At 40.2% G+C, this 25,698-nt stretch overlaps 1 protein-coding gene across 4 annotated transcripts in view; it reads left to right on the forward strand.

The window, feature by feature from the left end:
* Positions 1-25,698, forward strand: part of PDE7A (phosphodiesterase 7A) — a 123,203-nt gene that overhangs the window by 85,248 nt on the left and 12,257 nt on the right. For 3 of the 4 annotated variants that reach the window (XR_005530927.1, XM_039246961.1, XM_039246962.1), the window contains exons 4-8: positions 5,610-5,761; positions 7,711-7,774; positions 19,203-19,298; positions 21,272-21,372; positions 25,383-25,514. Coding sequence is in view for 3 of the 4 variants with exons in the window: in XM_039246961.1 (XP_039102892.1) it covers positions 5,610-5,761; positions 7,711-7,774; positions 19,203-19,298; positions 21,272-21,372; positions 25,383-25,514 (545 nt within the window). In the remaining variant the exon portion in view is untranslated. The remainder of the gene's footprint in view (positions 1-5,609; positions 5,762-7,710; positions 7,775-19,202; positions 19,299-21,271; positions 21,373-25,382; positions 25,515-25,698) is intronic. The other variant, XM_039246963.1, reaches the window with a different exon arrangement.

Consider the following 25,698-nt stretch of genomic DNA (forward strand, 5'->3'; position numbering starts at 1 on the left):
ATATATTACAGAAATGAAGGCATTTGGGAGGAGCACAGGGTGTAGACTATGCAGTAACCAAGACAGTGGGCACAGGGTGTAGAAATGACCAAAGCAGTCTCCAGCCACACCACTCTGAGTGTGCCCAAGCTTGTCCGGTCTCAGAAGCCAAGCACGGTTGACCTGGTTAGTACTTGGATGGGAGAAATGGGAAAGGAAACAAAACAAATAAATGATTAAAATGAATTGGAGAGGAAGTGAGATACAGATGACAGGTAAAGGTGTTTCAATATCATATTTTAATCTCTTAATAATAAAGCTAAAATAGTGGAACACAGTAAGTAATTAGACATACAATTCAAGAAGACTCTTCACAAGTAACAGAGGAGTTAAATTGACATATTGAAGGAGCACACCATGTTTCAGGGGAAAATGACCAGAATGGTTAACAGTGGTGTATATCTTAGCAAAGTCATTGGACTTTAAATCAAGAGAGATTCTTGGGCAGCCATGCCAAAAGACCAAGTCACGAAAGGGGGAAAGTAAAGGGTTTGCCTCAGACTTTGCAAATCTCAATACCAGAAGATAATGAATCAGTACTTTCAAATACAGTCAAGGAAGGAAAATGAGAGCCAAGAATTTATATTTAGTGAAGCTGTCAAATACCAAAAAACTACCGTTCAAGGATATATTGTTTGTGAGATACATTGTTATCGTGAAAGAAAAACTAACCCAACATTGGGAAAGGGAAATAAACTAGGATATAGAGTGGTTTTCTCCTGTGTAATAACAAAATATTAAAGGATGATGTCTTAAGCTGACAAATCAAGAAGTGGAAATACAAGTATATTTTACAAAATGAAGGTATTTTTGCAAATCGTAAAGTTGTAGCAGTGCTCTTCAGGGAAGGACAGGTAGATTATGGTTCATGCATATCGTGAAATACTTGATAGCCTCATAAAAGGATGAGGAAGGTCTGTATGTACTGGTAGGGAAGGAGCGCCACGATAAAAAGCAAGGTGCAGAACATATAATGGAACATGGTACCATTTATGTAAAAGGAGTAGAAAAATAGTATATAATGATTTCACATATTTGATGGAAAAAAACTCAGGAAAGATACACAAGAATCTTTAAGAAAAAAATTATCTTGGGGGAGGGCTTGGGAAGAGGTCGGATGGATGACTGGGGAGGGGTTTAGTTTGGGTTTTTTTTTCTTAATGTTTATTATTTTGAGAGCAGGCACAGGCTTGCGTGAGCAGGGGAAGGGGCAGAGAGGGAGAGAGAGAGTCCCAAGCAGGCTCCACACTCTGAGCGCAGAGCCCTAGGTAGGCAGGGCTTGATCTCTCAAACCAGGAGATGGTGACCTGAGCCTCGGTCTGGATGCCCAGCCACCGACCCAGCTGGGCCACCCGGGCGCTCCGGGCTGGTTCTTCACTGTGCTCTCCCCTCCTTCCTTCCCTTCTTTCTGCCTTCTTTCCCTGCCTCCCTTCTTCCCTTCTTGCTTCCTTTTCATTTTTTTAAAGTTTATTTATTTATTTTGAGAGAGCGAGCGAGTGAGCGAGCGAGCACGGGGAAAAGGCAGAGAGAGAGAGAAGCCCAAGCAGTCTCCACACTGTCAGTGCAAAGCCCGATTTAGGGCTCAAACTCAAGAACCTGAGATTCGTTTCATTTTTGAAGTGTAAATGCATTACTGTTACTGACTAGACTAATGGAAATATCAAATATTCTCTTCCTCCTTCCCCCAGAATCTGGTCCCGTATTAAGTCTTAAGCAAAGTTCTGAGGTAGATTTAGCTGCTATTTCTGCAGAGTCTCATGGGATTTTCATTCTTTCCAGAATGTAATCTTCTTAAGTAATCTTCCCCAGGCCTTCTAGGTAAAGAAAACACCCTTCTGTGAGTGATTTGCTGTTTCATCTGGACAGGTTCTCTGTCCTTTCTTAGGTTGTCTGTAAAATAATCAGTACTTATTAAGGCTGGTTCTGTCATTCAATGAAACTCTGTTTCTTATCCTTTGTGTAGGTTATTTATGGGATTAGTCTTGCTGGATGGCATTGGGCTTCTGTGAGTGAGCATTTACCCTTGAGTTAGTGTCTAATATTCATTCTCAATTTAATATGGTCAAAACAGAACTCTTGATAACAAATACCAACTTTAGGATTCTACAAAACAGGAAGATAATTACGTTTAATTTTTGGTTTTCTTTTTTTCACCTAAGGAAAGTGAGACATCAAGAGGTTGTGACTTGTGAGAAATTACTCAGAAAATAGGAGTAAGGCAGGGGACAGGGAGGGTATAGCCATGACCTCGTGAATGAGGCTCTGGCCCCAGACTGCCAGACGTCTCAACCATTGTAGTGTGAGTCCTGCCATGTTGATATGAGAATTTGGCAAAGTAGACTGAGTTATTGGGATTTTCCCCTCAGTTGAGGCTCATTTGTTTTTTGGTCCTTGTGCAGTTAGGCTCCCAAAGAGATTCTCGCATTTATTTCCAGGGTACGTGAGTACAGATGTATTACTTGAAAGCAGTGACGCGGGGCGCCTGGGTGGCTTAGTTGGTTAAGCGTATGGCTTTGGCTCAGGTAATGATCTCATGGTTCGTGGGTTCAAGCCCTGTGTCAGGCTCTGTGCTGACAGCTCAGCACATGGTGATGCAGTTTATTATTTTCATTTTCTTTATTATTATTTTTACTATTATTTATTTATTTCTGAGAGAGCGAGAGAGAGAGAGAGACAACATGAACAGGGGAGGGTGAGAGAGAGAGGGAGTCACAGACTGAAACAGGCTCCAGGCTCCGAGCTGGCAGTCAGCACAGAGCCCGACGCGGGGCTCGAACCCATGAACCGCGAGATCATGACCTAAGCGAAAGTCGGACGCTTAACCGACTGAGCCACCCAGGTGCCCCATGATGCAGTTTAATTGCCAAGAATAAAACTGGTACCTTTTGTGTGTGATTTAAAATCAATTGAAAGGAATGCTCATGAAATCATGCTCATGACTTTGAACTCTTTTCCATAATGAATAGAATACATTCTGCAACATTTTCTAGAAGTGTTCTAAATGCTTTGGCTCAAATGCATTAATTGCATTTCTACTTAGTTTCTAAAGTTATATTTATAAAATGGGGGCGATAATCTTGTCATCTACACAGGATTGTCGTGATTACTAAATGGGATAGCTGATGTGAATGTGCTTTTGTAAAACTGTAAGGTGTCTTATCAAAACAGATGGTGATGCTAGTATATATTAATCTCATCTGCTCCCCATATATTCATACCATTCAATTCTGTCCCTTTCCACTTCACTCTTTTCTAAAAACAGGATTAAAAGGATCATATTAGACTTAAATTCTTGTACCTTAGCTTTTTTTCCTTCTGTGTTTCTTTTTATGCATGATTTCATTTATGTAAAGACAATTTTGAATAATGTTATACACAGAATTTTACACTCAGTAATTAATATACTGTAGAGATGTAATAAAAATTTATGTGTAACAGTGTGGACACAGGCTTTGTAAACAGTTCTGTGTTTTAAAATTCAGTTGTCCTATATTGGCTGCGTGACCATGGGAAGGTTACTTAATCCCTTGTAGATTCAATGTTCTCATGTGTAGAATGAATGATAATATTTATGTTTTTCATTGTTGAGGACTAAACGCCCTTTTGCAAAGCACGTTGGAACGTTGTTTTCACAGAACACTTAGTCTACCCTCATTTCCTCAAACATGCTAATTCTAGTTCAGGCATAATCATTTGATATTAATAGTCTTACCATTTTGGTTGTAGTCCTTTTAATGTAAGTTACTTTGATAAAGATCAGAAAATTAACTCCATAGTTGCTCTAAATACTTTGTTTTAGACTCACTGGAATGAAAAATGAGTACCTTATGAAAAATGTACATAACAGTGTACATTATTTTATTTCTGGCTATGTGAGTATGTGGGAACCTGAAAACATCAGATGTTTCAAAAATAGGATGCATGTGTTCATTATATTTTACACATACCTATTTGGTGCTATTATTAGGCTTTGGGGTAAAGAGATGAAAAAAAAGTAGTTCTTGGCTACATTGGAGGTTGTCCTTCATTAAAGGAGACAGATAAATAAGTGGTGATAATCCAGTACAGAAGTAGTCCGATAGAGATCTGCACGGGGAGCCTGGAGAACCCAGAGGAAGCATCTCCCATGTCTCCTACATGGGGAGTGTGCGTGCAGGGGCTCACACGTACCTCCCAGGGAACGTGACACCTGAAACACGAAGCGTTTTCTTCCAGGCTAAGGAGATGGAGTTCATTTTAAGATGATGTGAAGCCAATGAATGCTTTTATTTAGAGCAACACCAATGGGTTGGGGATTTAGGATAACCACATGGAAGCATGGTTGGAGAAGCAGTGGCATCATATCAATTTCATCATCTTCTACGTTGCAACCAATTACTTAATACCTATTATGTATCCAGCTCATGGATGCATTCTCTCACTTAATTCAGCACCCTTTGAATTGGATATTATTGCCATTACTCTATAGATGTGAAAACACAGGGAAATAGAGGTCAACAGAGGAGTTAGGGACTGGACGCTCAGGGGAGAATATGTTTGTTCACCTGCCGTTCATCCTGGTGGTTTTAAGAAGAGAGGTGATAATTGTTGATCCTTAGTCTCCATTGTCATGTGTTCTATATTATGAGCATTTCACTGAATTTGGTTTGATTCTAGAGTTTAAAGATAATGTGTACCCTGGAAGATGTCTTTTAACCCAAGTCCGTTACTTCATCTGTTACTTAGGAAATTTAGGTTTGTTCTAACAGTAGAGGGAAAAAATGGCTCTTTTCTAGAGATTTTCATCTGACAGGATTTTTGTCTCTATTCTTTAGAATTCTTATAGAGTATGTTACATAATTTTCCAGTCCATCTCCTTTTCTTCGAAATAAAATTATCTTAATATTTGAAATGATATCTCATTGGGATTTGAGATGTTGTAGTTGTGTAATTGTTAAATTCTCATATGTCACTTGGGACCAGGCTTCTCAGTATAGTATGAAGGGTAATTTGAAACTAGATTTTTCTCTTTCTGCTCCATAATGTGTATCCAGTATATTCAAGCAATAGAATGAGAGGTGACAATTCTTCAGAGTTAAGCAAAAACAAAATCCTCATTAATCCAGCCACATTCCTCATTAACTTTCTAAGTCCTGTCAGAATTGACTGTTCATTCTTAGTTCCTTCAGCTCTTAGTTCCTTAGGTGAAAATACAAATGAAGTGCTCCTTCTCTCCTAGAAATGTGCTATAATGATTCATTTTTAAAAAATATTTGTATGTAGGGGCACCTGGGTGATTCAGTCAGTTAAGAGTCCGACTTCGGCTCAGGTCGTGATCTCACAGTCTGTGGGTTCGAGCCCCGCGTCGGGCTCTGTGCTGACAGCTCAGAGCCTGGAGCTGCTTCGGATTCTGTCTCCCTCTCCCTCTGCCCCTCCCCCGCTCGCCCTCTGTCTCTGTCTCTCAAAATAAAGACAAAAAATTTAAAAAAACAATAAAAATATTTGTATATAGCTAGAAAGGGGTATAACAAAGGTTGTGTGTTCACAGTTTTGACTTGCTATACTCTCACCTTTTTCGTCTTTTATTTCAGCTCAATCTGAAATTGAAGTTTCTGTGTCTGCAAGGAATATCAGAAGGTTACTAAGTTTCCAGCGGTATCTTAGATCTTCTCGCTTTTTTCGTGGTACTACCGTTTCAAATTCTCTAAACATTTTAGATGATGATTATAATGGACAAGCCAAGGTGTGTATAACTATTTCAAGAAAACATTAATTTTTGATAAGTTTCATGAAGCCCTTTTTTGCCCATATGGGATTGATTTATTAGAACCTGTTTTTGTATGCAAAACTCAGGGCCATTTTTCAGTTTTTCTTTTAGAGCACGTGTTCATTTTATAATCAGGTATAACAGCAAGGGAAATCTCTGAAGTAACTAAAAGAGTGAAAATATTTTTGTTTATTACAACATTAAGCAACAAGTAGATCAGTAGAACATTAAACTATAAGGTAACACAGAAGCTCAACTCTGGGAAGAGTATTGTGGCAATTCTGATCTAATCTGTATGCTCTGCCTGAAGAATCTGTGGCCTAAGGGGTATCGAGGACTTGTTTGAGCCCACCCGCTGGTTAGCAGTGAGCCCAGCACAGGGCGTTAGGTCTCATAACTTACAGTCAGATGATTTTTTATAGTGTCTTGTGTCACTGAGATATTTTGAAGATTTATACATTTTCTAATTAAACCCAGTGATTGTGAGCATTATTTATATGGTTGAAAAGAAATGTCTTAATGAACATGGAGCTCAGATGACCTTGTTTTTGACCAAATGAGAGTTTTTAATGATCTTATGTTTCTGATATTTTTAAAATTATTTTTTACTTAGTATTTATAGGCCAGATTTTGTAAGTGTGTGTACATGGGGCTAAGGTACCGTCTTTCAAATTACATTAAAGTGAAAAAAAATTACTTTCCTGTTTGATGAAAGAAATCTATAGAAAAGTATTCATGCTTTCTTTAAATTATAAAAAGTTTACAAGTCTTCTTTTTAAAATGAGAATATTGGGGCACCTGAGTGGCTCAGTCAGTTAAACGTCTGACTTCGGCTCAGGTCATGATCTCGTGGTTTGTGAGTTCAAGCCTTGCATTGGGCTCTCTGCTGATAGCCCAGTCTTCTTCAGATTCTGTGTCTCCCTCTCTCTCTGCCCTCCCCTGCTCACACTCTGTCTCTCTCTCAAAAATAAACATTAAAATTTTTTTTAAATAAATAAATAAAATGAGACTATTGTTCTGTGTATGAGTGGTTGTTAGTACTATCATAAATAATCTCTATTAGTAAGAGTATTTATGTTAATTTATTGATAAATGTATACAATAGTGAACTTTCCACAAAAGTTTCACGTTACAATACATGGTGTAAAAATATTATCAGTTTGGCTCAGTTGTTGTGAGATTTATTTGCTCAACTGAAATACACATCAACTTAAGTGTATTAAATGTAATAAATGCTGTTGATTATTGTATAATGATATTTAAAGAATATAAATAAATACCTGTAAGTTGAGAGTTTTTTTTTTTAAGAAAATGAATAACAAATAACTTAAGCATGATGAAGTATAGATTCAAGTGCTTAGGTTCCAGAATTAGACCACCTGATTTAATTACTATCCCAGCTCTGTTACTTTCTAGTTGAGCAAGTTAGTTTCGTTTAGCCCGTTTTCCCATCTATGAATGAGGGTTGAAGACAATGCCTACTTCATAGTCTTGGTATGAATAGTAAGAGTAAGCAAAGCACTTTCAACATTATCTGGAATATAGTAAGTACTCAGCTATTATAAATTATTTTTAAAATCTAGTTTCTAGACCATGCAGTGTATGAACCATGCATGGTTCATGGTGTTAAATTATATTAGAATTCTTGAAAAGTTCATGGGAGTATAGGAATGAATTGAAAGAAGCAACCTTACCTATACATTCATTAACTGGAAAACAAAATAAGATTTTGTTTTCTAAATGGAGATTACCCTTTGGACACTTTTGGAGCCAATTGGAAAGGTCATGATTGAAAGGAGAATGATACTTTGCATTTCTTAAAGTAAATCACTTTGCATTTTCACTAATTTCTCTATGGACTTTCTATAAAAGACAGACTGTTATTGAACTTAAATTACAGTAGGAATGTTTGGTTTTCTTTTCAGTGTATGCTGGAAAAAGTTGGAAATTGGAATTTTGATATCTTTCTATTTGATAGACTAACAAATGGTAAGTGAAGAATTTGACTTACTCAAATTAATGTGTACTCTAGATCGCTGCGTTGATGGTACAGTCACGCGGGAGGCTATAGCTCTCGCTTACGTAGGTCACGAGCCCTCTGCTGCCAACAGAACATCGTTTTGTCCTTTCTTTAGGGACTGATCTATAAGCTCAGAGAATCACTTTCCCAATTCTGTTTTTTCATTACTCTTAGCATTAATCAAAAGTTACCATCATCATCATCACTTGGCCATCTGTCCCTAAGTAACGCTACTATTACAGATAACCCAAAGTGAAATTGTTACCTCATTATTTTATTTTTCTCTTTTGGTTTCTTTTGGATTGTGGTGATTTACACTGACATCTTCTGATACTGTGTTCCAGCTTTAATAGCCACAGATATGTGGTAGATGAATGACATTATAGAGATATCCTTTCTCTTAAATTTATGGCTCTTAGGCTTTTCTTTCTCTGTGCACTTGAGAGATGTGACATGACATGATGTGACATGATCATGGTTCCCTGTGACCCTGCTTCTTCATGGTTGGATGGAGATGAGCTTCTGGCTTCTTTAGGAGAATCTACACAGTATGAGTGGTTTGAAAACACCATTTGATTCTAATCTGTTTACCCCTTCCTGTGTTTTGTTTGGTTTTAGGGGTAAAGGTCTTGCATCGTTATTCTCTTTGGGAACAGGAAAAGGATTCCCTTTGGGAATCATTTTTATCTAAAGAAAAATTTTTGACATAAAAATGGCACATGTAGTTCAACTAGACCTTACTTGTCTAAATATCTTTTTAGTAAGTAAAACAGGGGGCTCCTGGGTAGCTCAGTTGGTTAAGCATCTGACTTGATTTCTATTCAGGTCATGATCTCACAGTTTGTGAGACTGAGCCCTGCATCAGGCTCTGTGCTGACAGTGTGGAGTCTACTTGGGATTCTTTCCCCTTCTTGCTTCCCTTCCTGCACATGCATGCTCTCTCTCTGTCTCTGTCTCTGTCTCTCTCTCTCTCAAAATAAGTACATAAACCTTAAAAAATAAGTGAAGCAGATTGGAAAGTATGCTAAGAGGAAGCCACTTGGGAGTGTTTAGAATGAAGTGGGCTGCCTGGGTGGCTCAGTTGATTGAGCATCCAACTCTTGATTCCAGCTCAGGTCATGATCCCAGGGTTGTGGGATTGAGCCCTGCATGGGCTCTGCTCTGAGCATGGAACCTTCCTGAGATTCTTTCTCTCCCTCTGTCCCTCCTCTCCCCTGCTCATGCTCTCTCTCTTGCTCGCTTGCTCTCAAAAAATATTTAGAATGAAGTAAATACGTAGTTCACTGCTGTGCACTTTGAAATTACCTTTTTGTTTTCTTTTTTTTCTTTGGAATGAAGCTCCTTTCATAAGAAAGCTAAATGTGGGAAATGGAGAAGCAGATACAACTTAATTCATCCTGAGAATCAATGTGGGTCTAGCTTTTTTGTATTACTACATTATTCCCTGTAAGCTGTGTGGCCATGTAAAGTGAAAATAGTTTTGGAATCACCTTCTATTTGTCTGTACCCTGTTGACAGAAAGTAAAGGGGCCAGTCCTAGGCAGAACTGAAAGACAGTGAACTGTTTTCATCAGCACAGCCCCCTCCCACTTCCCTGATGTTTTTTTGTTTTGTTTTGTTTTGTTTTTCTTTTCTCTTTTTCTCCCACCTCTCCTTCGCCCTGGACGGACTGTTCTGCGCCTCTCTCTGACCTGACTTGGGCATGTCCACACGGAAAATGCTCTAGTATCATTTACACAGTTGTCTTTCCCTTCAGCCTTCCTTTTTTTTTTTTTTTTTTTAATGTTTTTATTTATTATTTGCGGGGCTCGAACCCATGAACCGTGAGGTCATGACCTGAGCCGAAGTCGGACGCTTAACCGACTGAGCCCCCAGGCGCCCCAGCCTTCCCTTTTTAAAACATGTAGATAGTAAAGTATCAGGTGACTCATCTTCTAGAACTGGGAAATCCGTTTTATCTAACTTAATGTGAATATTACTTAGTTGTTATCCCAAGATACATGGAGGTGAAACACGCCGCCCTTCGCACCTTCCACGTGTTTCCCGTCTATAAACTCTCGTAGCTCCTCACCTGTTAATCATCTGCTGGGACACTTTCACTCCCTGAAATAGCTCATTGTCCTCTAACTTCCATTTTTAAACAGCACATATCCTGGTAGTCAGGGGTCTTGCTGGTGAAAGTACAGGGTGGGGGGTGGGCAGAATAGCCACTATTTATGTTAGTTAATTTAGCACTTCACATTCATGTTTATCACCTCATTACTTTTTGTGAAGATGAGCGCGAATGGTTTCTTCTTAGGTTTGGTTGTTAGGAGGTAGCTACACACCTGTGATTTTACAGATGGTGATACACATGTTCATTTAACTATAGCCACCTAAAAGTTACAGGAATTCTATACATGAAGAGCAAATGGGCAGAAGAAAATTTTTTTAATTTTTATTATTTGATTAGAAGTGCTTTCCTTTTAAAACTGCTTAACCAGAAATGAATTCTGGATAACATGTGTATATGGCATCCAAGTGTAGAGTTTTCCTTTCTTGCTTATTGATCCAGTGCTTTCTGAATTCCTTACTCTGGTAATTCACCAGATAACATAGTAGGGGGGAGGGCAGGGAAGAGGTAAACTCAGTGATTCCCACCAAGACAAAGGGTCCCAGCTTGTCCACTGCAAGGGGGAAAACTACATATCATCCGGTATAAATATATTTGACATTCCTTTTATAGGAATGAGAGGTTATGTGTAAAACAGCAAGATAGGGTTTGTCACCCCTGAACTCTACCTGGCGTGTGAGGACCCTCGCTGCCAGGTCTGTGTCCTGGCGGCAGCCTTGTCCTCCTAGCTGCCGTCTGTAAGGACCCGTACCTACACCCTGAGCGGTTCTGTCACTGGATACATTTGTATGAAGGTAGCTCTTCTGTAAGCACAATTTTGTTTTCCAAGAAAGTGCACCATTTTTATATAAAATAAGTTCTTCTATGCAAGAAGAATGGGTAAGCGCTACTTGTTTTGAAATGTTTCATTGACTTGTTTTCTTATTTACTGGTATTAAAATAGTCTATTGTTATCTTAAAAACTAGAAATAAGAAACAATATTACATGCAGTTTTCCAGTTAGATATGGGTAGTACACTTTGATAGACTGTTTTCTTTCCGATTCCTTTAAAGTTCTTGGTGGAAGACATTACATGTATTGCAGATTGCCTGAATTCCAGAAGATATTTTGCCATTAGATTGCAGCTTTCTTAATACTTATCCAAGACCTAGAAATTGGTAATTTGTTTCATTAGGTTTGGAAAACAGGTTTGGGAGAATGCTGTGATAACCTAAACACATAGAATGAATAGACATTGTTTTTTATTACTGAGATACAATTGAGTCTCAGATGTACAACATAAAGATTTGACACTTATATACATTACAAAAGATCATCACAGAACTAGTTACCATCCATCACCATAAAAAGTTATTATTATTGCCTATATTCCCTATGCTGTACTTTATTACATCTCTGTAACATATTTATTTTATAACTGGAATTTTGTACCTCTTAATCCCCTTCACCTGTTTCGCCCATTCCTCCACCTTCTTGGCAATCACGTTCTCTGTATCTGTAAGTCTGTTTCTGTTGTTTTGTTTGTTCATTTGTTTTTTAGATTCCAGATATAAGAGAAATCATATGGTATTGGTCTTTATTTGTCTGAATTATTTTACTTAGCATAATACCCTCTAGATCCATCCGTGTTATCACAAATGGCTGAGTAATGTTCTATTACAGTAATATTCCATTGTGCTTTCAGCTCTTACATTAGGTCTTGAGTCCATATACTTTGTTTATTTTTGCACATGGTGTAGGAAAGTAGTCAAGTTTTATTTCTTTCATTCCTTTCATTTCCACTACCCTGAATTCCAGATCACTGACCTGTGCTTCTGCATCATCTAATCTGCTGTTGATTCTCACTACTGTGTTTTTCATTTTAGTAAATGTATTCTTCAGCTCTGATACATTCTTTTTTATATTTTCTATCTCTGTTGAAGTTCTCACTGAGTTTATCTAATCTTCTCTCAAGTCTGGAGAGCATCTTTACGACCATTACTTTGGTAACTCTTCATAAGGTAGATTGCTTATTTCCATTTCATTTAGTTCTTTTTTTTTTTTTAAGCTCCGTCTTGTTCTTTCATTTGAAACATGCTCCTCTGTCTCCTCCTTTCCCCGCCTATTTTTGTTTGTGTATATTAGGCAGATCAGCTGTGCCTCTTGGTCTTGAACATGTAGCCTTATGTAGAGGCATCCTGTGGGGCCCAGAAGCGCCCCCCCCACCCCCACCCCGTCACTCTGCCCGGCACTCCAGGGACTTCCCTGTGTGGGCTGCACGTGCCCTTCTCTGTGGCTGGACCACAGCTTCTGTGGGTGCACTGTTAGGCAGGCCTGCGATCCCCACCAGGTTGGAAGCCGGGCCCAGCCGAGGTGACTCAGTATGGTGGGACAGTAGCCACTTCAGGGAGACACGCGCTGGTCCCCACCGGGGCCGCATGCTGTGTACACGGGGAGACGGGCGCTGGGGGCTGCTTTGGAAGGGTCCCCACCAGGGTGGGAAGGTTGGGTTGAACAGGCCCACAGGGGCATCTGGTCAGGGTAAGCGGCGCCGGCAAGGTGGATGGATGTGTCAGAACTGGTGGCCGCCAGCATCGGGCCAGTTAGGCAGAAGGAAGGCAAGGAAAATGTGCCATTCAGTGCTTCCTTCCTGGAGAAAGTTCCTGCATCCCTGACTCTACTGCACAAGCGCTACAATTGAGTCAGTGAATCTCCTTCAGTTATGGCCAAGGTGCTCTTTAGATTATTGCCTCTGTGCTGGTCTCAGGCAAGTGAGTTTGTGTGCGGGCCCTTGAGGAGTGGAATCCCGGCTTCCCACAGCCCTCCAGCTCTCCTGGACTCAAGCTTCCCTGATTCTCCAGGCTTCTAGACAGACATAAGCTGTGCCGATTTCCAAAGCCAGTTGTAACGGAGGCTTTTCTTCCTGGCGCAGATCCTCAGGGCTGGGGGTGCGCTGTGGGGCTTGACCCCTTCACTTCCCAGGGAGGCTCTTTATTCCTGTGACATTTCTCCTGCTTGTGGGTCGCCGAGCTGGCTGTGTGGGTCCTCACCAGACCACGCCTCTGCTTTTTCTGCCTTTCTTGATGAGGCTTTTTCTTTACATCTTTAGCTGTGGAAGAGCCGTTCTGCTACTCTTCAGGTCATTCTCAGTGAGTTACTCCATGTGGACTTGTGGTTTGGGCCTGTTCCTTGCAGGGCAAGAGCTCAGGACCCTCCTCCATTTTCAGCACTTCTCACCCATTTTCTTTAGATTGAGGTATAATTGACATATTATATTAGCTTTAGGTGTACAGAGTGAGGATTTAATACATGTATGTGTTTAAAACAAGCACAAAAAGTCTGTTTAACATCCATCACTATACATAGTTACATTTTTTTCTTGTGGTGAGAACTTTTAAGATCTATTCTCTCATCAGCTTTCAAATATGTAATACGGTATTATTAATTATAGTCACCATGCTGTACATTACATCCCCCAGACTTAATTTATAATTAGAAATTTGTACCTTTTGAGTCCTTTCACTCATTTTGTCAACACCCCCAACCCCTACCTTTGACGATCACCAGTTTGTTCTCTGGATCTGTGAGATTGGTTTTTTTGTTTAAGAGTCTGCATAAAAGTTAGGCCATGGCATTTATCTTTCTCCCTCTGACTTATTTCGCTTAGCATAATGCCCTCAAAATTCATCCATGTAGTTGTAAATGGCAAGATTTCCTTCATTGTTATGGCAGAATAATACTCCATTGTATGTACCACACCCTCTTTATTCACCTGTCTCTAGCCACTTAGGTTGCTTGAATTGCAAACAATGCTGCACTGAGCAGAGGAATCCTTATATCTTTTTGACTTAGTGTTTCCTTTTCTTTGGGTAAATACCCAGAGATGGAATTGCTCTTTTTAAAATTTTTTTTAAAAAATTAAAAAATTCTTTCCATTCTGTTTTCTATAGTGGCTGCATCAATTTACATTCCCACCAACAGTGCATTTTTCTTCACATCCTCAGCAACACTTGCTATATTTTGTCTTCTTGATAACCATTCTGACAGGTGTAGGGTGGTATCTCATTATGGTTTTGATTTGTATTTCCCTGATGGTTAGTGATGTTGAGCATCTTTTCATCTGCCTCTTGGACATCTGTGTGTCTTCTTCGGAAAAATGTCTACTCATATCCTCTGCCTATATTTTAGCTGGGTTGTTTGTTTGAACTTACATTGTGAAATGTCTATGTATATAACCAAGGAAAAGTGGGTTACAGCAATAATAACAGAAAACAGTTCACTTCTTAACAAATGGTTTTAAACCAGGTGGCCTTCTGTTTGTATCAATAGAGTGTTATCAGGATTCAAATACATTTTAACATTTAATTTTTTTTAATTTTACTTTATTTTATTTATAATAGTTTATTGTCAAGTTGGTTTCCATATAACCCCAGTGCTCATCACCACAAGTGCCTCCTCCATGCCCATCTCCCCCCTTCCCCTCCCCCACCCCATCTGCCCTCAGTTTGACTCGGCATTCAGGAGTCTCTCATGGTTTGCCTCCCCCCGTCCCCCACTATTTCCCCCCTTCTTCTCCCCCATGGTCCTTCATTAAGTTCCTCCTAATCCTCCTATACGTGCAAACATATGGTATCTGTCCTTCTCTGCCTGACTTATTTCGATCAGCATAACACCCTCAAGGTCCATCCATGTTGCTACACATGGCCAGATTTCATTCTTCTCATTGCCTGTAGTATTCCATCGTATAGATAAACCACATCTTCTTGATCCATTCGTCCGTTGATGGACACTTAGGCTTTTTCCATGTTTTGGTTCTTGTTGCGAGTGCTGCTATGAACATTGGGGTCCATGTGCCCCTGTGCGTCAGCACTCCTGTATCCCTTGAGTAAATTCCTAGCAGTGCTATTGCTGGGTCCTAGGGGAGTTCTATTGTTAATTTTTTGAGGAACCTCCACACTGTTTTCCAGAGGGGCTGCACCAGTTTACATTCCCACCAACAGTGTAGGAGGGTGCCCGTTTCTCCACATCCTCGCCAGCATCTAGAGTCCTCTGATTTGCTCATTTTAGCCATTCTGACCGGCGTGAGATGGTATCTCAGTGTGGTTTTGATGTGTATTTCCCTGATGAGGAGGGATGCTGAGCATCGTTTCATGTGTCTGTTGGCCATCTGGATGTCCTCTTTGGAGAATAATCTGTTCATGTCTTCTGCCCATTTCTTCACTGGATTATTTGTTTTTTGGGTGTGGAGTTTGGTGAGTTCCTTATAGATTTTGGATACTAGCCCTTTATCCAATACGTCATTTGCAACTATCTTTTCCCATTCTGTCAGTTGCCTATTAGTTTTATGGATTGTTTCCTTTGCTGTGCAGAAGCTTTTAATCTTGATGAAGTCCCAATAGTTCATTTTGTTCTTGATTCCCTTGCCCTTGGGGATGTGTCAAGTAAGAAATTGCTGTGGTTGAGGTCAAGGAGGTTGTTTCCAGCTTTCTCCTCTAGGGTTTTGATGATTTCCTGTCTCATATTCAGGTTCTTTATCCATTTTGAGTTTATTTTTGTGTATGGTGTGAGAAAATGATCTAGTTTCATTCTTCTGCAAGTTGCTGTCCATCTTCTTCAGTATTACTTTGACTATTCGGGGTCTTTTGTGGTTCCATACAAATTTTAGGATAGTTTGTTATAGTTTTGAGAAGTATGCTGGTGCAATTTTGACTGGAATTGCATTGAATGTGTAGATTGCTTTGGGTAGTAATGACATTTTAACTATATTTATTCTTCCAATCCATGAGCATGGAATGTTTTTCCATTTCTTTGTGTCTTCTTCAATTTCCTTCATAAGTTTTCTATACTTTTCATCATACAGATCTCTTGTATCCTTGGTTAGGTTTATTCCTAGGTATTTTAATGGTTTTTTTGTGTAATTGTGAATGGGATCAGTTTCTTGATTTCTCTTTCTGTTGCTTCATTGTTGGTGTATAAAAATGCAACCGAGTTCTCTATGTTGATTCGTATCCTGCAACTTTGCTGAATTCATGGATCAGTTAGTAGGCTTTTGGTGGAGTATGTCGGGTTTTCTATGTAGAGTATCTTGTCGTCTGCAAAAAGTGAAAGTTTCACTTTCTCTTTGCCAATTCTGATGCCTTTGATTTCCTTTTGTTGTCTGATGGCTGATGCGAGGACTTCCAGCACTTTGTTAAACAACAGTGGTGAGAGTGGACATCCCTGTCGTGTTCCTGATCTCAGGGGGAAAGCTCTCAGTTTTTCCCCGTTGAGGATGATGTTAGCTGAGGGCCTCTCATAGATGGCTTTTGTGATGTTTAAGTAAGTTCCTTCTATCCCGACTTTCTCGAGGGTCTTTATTAAGAAGGGATGCTGTATTTTGTCAAATGCTTTTTCTGCATCTATCGACAGGATCCTATGGTTTTTATCTTTTCTTTTTGTTGATGTGATGTATCACATTGATTGATTTGCGAATATTGAACCAGCCCTGTAACCCAGGAATGAATCCCACTTGATCTTGGTGGATAATTCTTTTTACGTGCTGCTGGATTCGATTTGCAAGTATCTTGTTGAGGATTTTGCATCCGTATTCATCAAGGATAATGGACTGTAGTTCTCTTTCTTTGCTGGGTTTCTGTCTGGCTTGGGAATCAAAGTGATGCTGGCTTCATAAAATGAGTCTGGAAGTTTTCCTTCGATTTCTATTTTTTGGAATAGCTTGAGAAGAATGGGTATTAATTGTGTTTTAAATGTCTGGTAGAATTCCCCAGGGAAGCCATCTGGCCCAGGGCTCTTATTTGTTGGGAGATTTTTGATAACTGATGCGATTTCCTCAATTGTTATGGTTCTCTTCAGGTTTTTTATCTCTTCCCGTGTGAATTTTGGTAGTGTGTGTTTAGGAATGTGTCCATTTCTTCTAAGTTGTCCAATTTGTTGGCATATAGTTTTTTATAGTATTCCCTGATAATTGCTTATATTTCTGAGGGGTTGGTTGTAATAAGTCCATTTTCATTCATGATTTTGTCTATTTGAGTGCTGTGTCTTTTCTTTTTGAGAAGCCTGGCTAGACGTTTGTCAGTTTTGTTTATTTTTTCAAAAAACCAACTCTTCATTTCATTGATCTGTTCAATTATTTCTTTGGTCTCTATGCTGTTTATTTCTGCTCTAATTTTTATTTCTCTTCTCCTACTGGGTTTGGGATGCTCTTATTGCTCTGCCTTTAGTTCCTTTAGGCGAGCTGTTAGATTTTGCACCTGCATTTTTTCTAATTTCTTGAAATAGGCCTGGAATGCAGTGTACTTTCCTCTTAGGACTGCCTTTGCTGCATCCCGTAGAGTTTGGATTGTTGTATTCTCATTTTCATTTCTTTCCATATATTTTTAAATTTCTTCTCTAATTGCCTGATTGGCCCATTCGTTCTTTAGTAGGCTGTTCCCTAACCTCCATGTTTTTGGGGGTTTTCCAGACTTCTTCCTTTGATTGATTTCAAGTTTCACAGCATTGTGATCTGAAAGTGTGCATGTTATGATCTCGATTCTTTTATATTTATTGAGGGCTGCTTTATGTCCCAGTATGTGATCTATCTTGGAGAATGTGCCATGCACACTTGAGGAGAAAGTGAATTCCATGGCCTCAGGATGTAGACTTCTAAATATATCTGTCAAGTCCCTCTGGTCCAATGTGTCATTCAAGTCCATTGTGTCTTTAGTGATTTTCTGTCTGGTCGCTCTAGCCATTGCTATAAGTGGAGTATTAAAGTCCCCTGCTATTAGCACATTCTTATCCATAAGAGTGTTTCTGTTTGTGATTGTTTTAGGTGCTCCCATATTCGGTGCGTTGACATTTATAATTGTTAGTTCTTCCTGATGGATAGACCCTGTAATTATTATATAATGCCCTTCTTCATCCCTTGTTATTGTCTTTACTTTAAAGTCTAGTTTGTCTCATGTAAGTATAGCTACTCCAGCTTTCTTTTGACTTCCAGTAGCATGATAGATATTTCTCCATCCCCTTACTTACAATTTGAAGGTGTCCTCCAGTGTAAAATGAGTTTCTTTTAGACAGCAAATATATGGATTTTGTTTTTTTATCCATGTTGCTGCCCTGTGTCTTTTGACTGGAGCATTCAGCCCATTTACATTCCATGTTATTACCGAAAAATGTGGGTTTAGAGTCATTGTGTCCTTTGTGGGATTCATGCTTGTGGTGGTGTCTCTAGCATCTTGCGTTCCCTACAACATTTCCCTCAGAGAGTCCCCCTCAGGATTTCTTGTAGGGCTGGTTTAGTGATGATGAATTCTTTCAATTTTTGTTTATTTTGAAAGCCTTTTATCTCTCCTTCTATTCTGAGTGACAGGCTTGCTGGATAGAGGATTCTTGGCAGCATATTTTTTCTGTTTATCACATTGCAGATTTCCTGCCATTCCTTTCTGGCCTGCCAAGTTTCAGTAGATAGGTCTCCCTTTGTATGTTAGGGCCCTTTTCTCCCTAGCTGCTTTCACAGTTCTCTCTTTGTCCTTGTATGTTGCCAGTTTCGCTGGGACGCACCCAGCTCTGGCTCAGGTCAGGGCCTCGTGGCTCATGGGGCAAGCTGCACCTCAGGGCTGCGGCTGTCATCGTGGAGCTGGCTTTGAACCCCTGCCCCTCGGTGTGCACTCTGCATGCGCGTGCACACAGGCGTGCGCGCTGCCTCTGTCAAAAGTGAATAAAGATTAAAAAGAGAGAGAACCATTTCACTAGAAAACCATACTGAGATTGCTGTGTAATTGTTGGCTGTGAACTTCGAGTGACAGGATAGAGTTCTGCCTCGTCTGTGCCCACCGCCCCTCCAGCTACTCCGATTTCCTGCTGCGGCGTGGGGTAGGTGAGCGGTTGTCTCGCGGGCATCGATCCCTCCTCCTGGCTCTGTACCTGGAAGAGCAAACACAGCCTCCACTGAACAAGGTGCAGCTACCACCGTTGACTTTGACTGGACATCCTCATACAGCTGAAGTGATGTGGTAGAGGGGTGTCTAGCTGGAGCTTGCTGTACAGTTTTCTAGTGATTCTAAATATTTTGGTGTCTTTCAAAAAACTCATCTATTTGAAAATGCTTATCTTTCAGTTACCTTACTGTAGGAAAATGAAACAAAGCCATATTTCCCCTTAGAATGGAAAAGAGATGTGAGATTTAGAGTTCACAGCTGGTAAATAAAAGCATGTACATTTTAGATCTTCGTGTTTTATATTCAAAACCCATATTTGGAAGCACAGTGAAATTATGCTAGGTTATTATTTCCTACTAATATCTTTTCTTCTTTCATTTTAGGAAATAGTCTAGTAAGTTTAACCTTTCATTTATTTAGTCTTCATGGATTAATTGAGTACTTCCATTTAGATATGATGAAGCTTCGTAGATTTTTAGGTAAGTGATTGTAACCCATTTAACAGTATACATTTGAACAAATATCTGCTTCAGTTTTCACCAGTTTTATCAGTGAGCTCTTGCTCTAAAACAGACTACCTCAAATTTAGTGGCTTGGAATGACACACACTTATTTAGCTTCTGGGCCTCTGGGGCTGCTGAATGCTGCTTGTAGTCTAGCTGAGCTCAGTTACGTACCCGCACTTGACAGCACACAGCTGCTCTGTGGGCCTGGGCTGGGGCCTCAGCTCTGCATGGTCTCCCATTACATTCAAATGGGAGGCAGAGGGAGTTGGCACCTTAATAAATTCACATTAAAAACAAAAAAATGAAGGAAATCTATTTTACGATGAACCGAGCTTGTTCAGAGAGTGACGGGCAGTCTCCAGGAGAGCCCTGGTGTGCCCTGCGTCGCTCCCAGCGCGTGCTGTCGGCCAAAGCAAGTGTGACAGGGCTGAATGACCCCTGTTGGCCAGGAAGCTTTGAGGTTCGAAGCCACAGTGAAGGGCATGGCGAAGAAGGGACTCTTTTACAGTCAGTCTCTTAGGTTGACCACAGCTTTGTCACAAAGATGACACAATTTCTGTCCTTTTTCAAAACTTTGAAGGCTCAGACTTTAAAAGATAAGGCGCATTGCACTTAGGCATTCTCTTTTCCTGATCCCAGAAATCTCTTTACAGTAAACTTTAAATATTATTTTTAATATGTTTAAATATGCAGGGTGATACTTGTTTAAGACCACTCTGCTAAGAAAAAAGTTGAAGTTTTTACTAAATAAATGTTAGAAGAAAATCAGCATGAGGATTATTTACTTTTTTTAAAGAAGAAAGTAATATTTTCTTTACTCTTAAATGCTGAATGAAGATAATTTTATTACCTAGGACTTTTGAGAAACTTCATGCATATTTATTTCTAATTTGTATGCCTATAATACTCCACTAATTGTGTAAATTATAAAACATATATGAAAATAGATATTAAGGAGTAAATAGAAGGCTATTTGAAAAGGTGGATTAAAATAAAAACAGAGTTAATGCTCCCTCCTTCTCACCTGTGAGTCGTGGCTCACCACTGTGGGACTGGCTCACTTTACTGGTGACCAGAAAATTACAGTGTTACACTCTTGGGACTGCTGCAGGCCTGATGGCAGCAGGGATAATCCCCTAACCCTCGTCGCCTCATCACGAGAGCCTAACAGACACGGAGCACATGGTCCGTGGGTTAAGAGGAGGTCCGTCCCTACGTATGAGAACTAATTCCAGATCTGAGACGTACCTCACTGATGATGCACCCATAGGATCATCTTCTTCTACCCCAATAACTGTAATATTTTAGTTTCATAAAGATTTTTGATTATTGATAAATTTCTAGAATCTAACACAGTGCTTGGCACAATAAGTGTTTGTTGAATGAATTGTAATGTCTTAATGAATCGAGAAACCCTATTTAAATTACATTTTAAAGAGGGGAGTTTGGCACAATGATAGACTCACATTTTAAAAGAGAAAAAGAGGGGCACCTGGTGGCTCAGTCAGTTAAGTGTCTGACTTTGGCTCAAGTCATGGTCTCATGGCTCATGGGTTTGAGCCCCGCATCGGGACTATGACAGCTCATGGCCTGGAGCCTGTTTCAGATTCTGTGTGTCACCCTCTCTCTCTGCCCCTGCCCTGCTAGCACTCTGTCTCTCTCAAAAATAAGTAAACCTTAAAATTATGTTTTTTTTTAATAAAAGAAAAAGAAATAAAATATTGTCTTGACATGAAAACCTTCTGATGATTTCAAACAAGTTAGCAGTCACAATGGTATTGATTCTTTGGGCATACATATGAGTTCTGAGGTGATTGTCATCTGAATCTGAATAATTAGCTGATGCCGCATGAAAATTGTCAGGGAAAACTCATAATTATCACAATTGTACTTTGCACAGGCTCCCCACGTACAATTAAATTTGAGATCTTTTTTCTTTGGTGCAGTTATGATTCAAGAAGATTACCACAGTCAGAACCCTTACCACAATGCGGTCCATGCTGCAGATGTCACTCAGGCCATGCACTGTTACTTAAAAGAACCTAAGGTAAGATGCTGACATTTACAGAGGGTGAGAATCCTAAGAAAATTCCTTTGACTTACTTTCAAATCCTTTGCCTTAAATGAGTGATTTGACTCAAAATGAGAGGCTTCTTTCACAAAACGAGACCTGTCTGGCTCACGTTTCCCGTCGTGGTTACAGTCGTTTGTGCAGCAGCTGTAGAACCGGGCGGTTGTTGAGAGAGAAGCCAGAAAGTCCAGGCGAGGTCTTGATCCAGAGCAACTCCCGGCTCTGTGTGAAGACACTTCACTTCCACGGAGCTCCTGTGAGCTCCCGAGGGCTGGACAGCATGAGTCCAGGGCCGTGAGTGAAGGGGGAGCTGCAGAAGGGAAGCAGGAGACTTTCCGACACCCGTCAGAAGCTCTTTCACTTCGGTGCACCGTGAAAGAGCCTCGTGGCCCGAGCCAGGCGAGGAGCCTTGGGGAGAGAGAGAGGTGAACGGTCTGTAAGATCTCTTGGGAGTTAGAGTGTCTGGGCTATGAAATAGGGAGAAGAGTCAATGAAGGCTGTGTGGGGGCAGCTTAGTAGAGTGTGGAATTCTGTGAGAGAAATAATGTAGAAAAGGGAGCAAGTTTTGGAGGTAAGGCTGGTAGATGATGAGCTCCACTCTGGATACGTAGAATTAAATGTACTTGCGTGGTATCCAAACGGAGATGTTGAATAGAGAGTTGGATAAAAGAGTCTGGCCAGAGAAAATCTGTTGGAGATCTAGATGTGGGAATCATCCACTGTAGATGATAATGGAAAGCTGTGTTTGTCCATGGATGTTTCTTACCCCTGAGGGTCCAGAAATTACATTTGCTTACCCTCAGCTTTGTTTCTAAACTCTTCTCCCTCTGGGATCTGAGTTCTGGCTAGATGTTAGAAGGGAAAGCAGGCTGACTAAACCATTTTGTGCTAGCTGATGCCAGTTCTGAGAATATAGCCATGTGGTTGCCAGTCTTAGTATTCAAGAGATGGTGGAATTTTTAAAGTATATACGTCATGGCTTTGTTTAACCACTTCGTTGTGGTATCACTTCTATGCCACAATAAAATATATACATTTTAAGGGTACAATTTTAACAAATGTATATTCCCAAGTGCCCCAATTTTCTAATTGAGCTTTAAAAAAAAAAAAAAAAAAAAAAAACATGGGCCAAGCCTGAAGCCTCTGTTGAGAGTTTTTGGGAGGAATTGATAATCACCATACAGCCAGTAAGTGGAATAATGAAGGTAAGTGTCATGTTCTGTGAGACACAGAGGAGGTTAATTAACCTGGTGCACAGGTAGGTGAAGGCAGCTCCCCTCCATCTTCCACTGGCCACACTGAACCAGAGCCGGGGGCGCGGAAGTAGGGGTTGATGCCAGGCACTGGGCAGTGTGAGAGTGGGGAGGGTGTGGTAAAAAAAATGAATAAAAATGCTGCCTTACCTGTGCAGCTCTGGCAGCACTGATTTTAAACTTTTTTTTTTTTTTTGCCTCTTAGCTCTGATAATTTTTTTTTTTAAGCTTTTCTTTTTTTAATGTTTTATTTATTTCTAGGAGAGAGAGAGACAGCGTGAGCAGGGGAGGGTCAGAGAGAGAGGGAGTCACAGACTCTGAAACAGGCTCCAGGCTCTGAGCCGGCAGTCAGCACAGAGCCCGACGCGGGGCTCGAACCCACGAACAGCGAGATCATGACCTAAGCGAAAGTCGGACGCTCAACCGACTAAGCCACCCAGGCGCCCCGATAATTCTTATTTTAAATACCTTTTGCCCTATGCAGCTTTGATTACACTTATTTAAAATACTTCAGGGCACCTGGGTGGCTCAGTCAAGCGTCTGACTCTAGATTTTGGCTCACGGTCATGAACGTACGGTTCAGTTCTGTGCTGTTAGCACAGAGCCTCCTTGGGATTCCCTCTTCCTCTCTCTCTCTGCCTCTTCCCCACTTTTGAGTGTGTGCGCATGCTTTCTCTCTCTCCCCCCTCCCCTTTCCCTCCCCCTCCCTGTCTGTTTCTCAAATATTAAAAAAAAAAAAAATTTCGTGGTTAACATAGTGAATTTAGTCAAAGCTTCAGTGAAGGAGATAGATAAAATCACTAAGCTCTAAAATGCAAAACTTCCTTTCTCCTTTATTATAGTTTACATTTTAAAATAGAATCACTCAGTTTTAAAAGCCCTAAGATTGTATCTCTTACTTCCTGGGCTTTCACATGGCTTCACACTTTCAAGTGCTTTCATTCAGTACGTTTTCCTGGTGCAGGAATCCAGTGGAAGCAGTCATTAAACAAATAAATAGAATGTTGACACATATTGTAGTAATTACTCCTGTGGAGAAACCTAAATCTAGGAATGTGCTGGAGAGTGACCAGAGGATGGCAAGCATTTACAGGTGTAGATAAAGTGGTCAGAAGCTACGTAGACTGAAAGGGGAAATTTGAGAAGTCACCTGTAGAAAAATGCAGGTACAGAAGGAGTCAGATAGAAAGGTTTAAATCTAGTATTTAGTGGGAAACCTGCTTTTGGGGCATCTGAGTGGCTCAGTGGGTTAGGCGTCTGACTTCAGCTCAAGTCAGGATCTCACAGTTTGTGAGTTCGAGCCCCGAGTCAGGCTCTGTGCTGACAGCTTGCAGTTGGAAGCCTGCTTTGGGTTCTGTGCCTCCCTCTCTCTCTGCCCCTGCCCCACTCGTGCTCGGTCTCTCGGTCTCTTGGTCTCTCAGAAATGAATAAATGTTTAAAAAAATGAAATCTGCCTCCAGTTTTTAGGTATGATTTCTGTCTAAGAGCTAATTCCTGGACTCTAAAGTGCAAAAAGAAATACTCCAAGCCCCCAGAATTGCTAGAAAAGTTAAGGCAAAGTTCCTTCTTTCTGTACTTGACATCAGCTCTAACTTTAGTGTTTACTTTTTGTGTTCTCATAGCTAAGCTTATGTAGATTATAATTTTGTTTCAGTTGAGCCTGTTAGCACCTAATAGCAACAATAAAAACCGTGAAGTTTTTTGTTGAACACGGGAAAACTCACCGTTACTAGTTTGCGATTTGAGAACGGAACTTGATGATGGCTTTGCAGACGTCATGGTCACATGATTGGCAGTTTCTTCTTCGTGCGGCACGTCGTTACTATCTGGCCTTGTCAGATACAGTCCTAGAGATGGACATGACGTTTGCCTTGTTTTTAGTTCACTTTAAAAATTGTCTTAATGCCATTGACTCCTTTGTCTTTATTATAAAGGTGATCATTAATTTTTTACCACTGACAGTTTGTTAATTATCATTGACAGTTTCAGTCAGGTAATTAATTTACTTCTTGTGATTATTTTATTGTATCAACTAAGATCTGCAGTAATTATCGAGAGTAACATTACAATTGCTAGCTTACGTGATCACTTTTTCTTGGGTGAGTGTATTGTGAACACTGTTCTGAATATATCCGTTGTTGGGAGAGGGTTTTCTTACAGAGTGGAGACTGTTCGGGGATTACTCAGTAGCTTGCTTCAACATTAAAGACCTCAGAAATAATGTTACATTTTGGATTCTTAATTGAAGTCCAGTAACCAGTTTGTTGATGGATAAGTACCCTCAGACAAAGGTCTTCTGTAATAGTACACTTAAAACCCTGATAAGAGAGTAGATCTCACATACGTGTTCTTATTGCAAAAAGAATAATAAGTCTTCCGTTGGTAGCAACTACAGTAATAAACCTACAAAAACCTGTGTTTCTTTTAAACCCATTTCTCAAAAAGAAGATTTATACTTGAGCTGTCATTTTAAGTAAACCTTTCTACAACGAACACAGTGTAAGGTGAAGCTCTGTAAACTCTATGTGGATGGGAACGCGCATCCTATCCCACCTCTCTCCCCGGTGCCGTGGTGAGGCCAGCACCTTGCGGGTGCCCAGTGACCCTAATCAACAGTCCGAACCATGAAGGGGAGGAGAGTCGACACTACTATTTGGGGCGAATTCAAAACCACGGCAAGGGTACAGAGTTTATTTCAGGTGTGTCTGTAATTACTTCTTTTGTCCCACGCAGCTTGCCAGCTCTGTAACCCCTTGGGATGTCTTGCTGAGCTTAATTGCGGCTGCCACTCATGATCTGGATCATCCAGGTGTCAATCAACCTTTCCTTATTAAAACTAACCATTATTTGGCAACTTTATACAAGGTCAGTGTGAATTTATCATGCATTCTAATATTCTTGCATTCTGGAAAATGTTTTAATGGAGTCAGAAGTAGTAAACAGATTGTCCATGAACATTAGAATTTTAACCAGATTAATATTACCTACAGATAATTCTTTATGTTCAGAAAGAGACTTGCTATTAAATAACTCCGATATGCCCCTTTTT

This window comes from Hyaena hyaena, unplaced genomic scaffold, assembly GCF_003009895.1.
Source record: "Hyaena hyaena isolate Hyena2069 unplaced genomic scaffold, ASM300989v1 scaffold_287, whole genome shotgun sequence".
Lineage (NCBI taxonomy): Eukaryota > Metazoa > Chordata > Mammalia > Carnivora > Hyaenidae > Hyaena > Hyaena hyaena.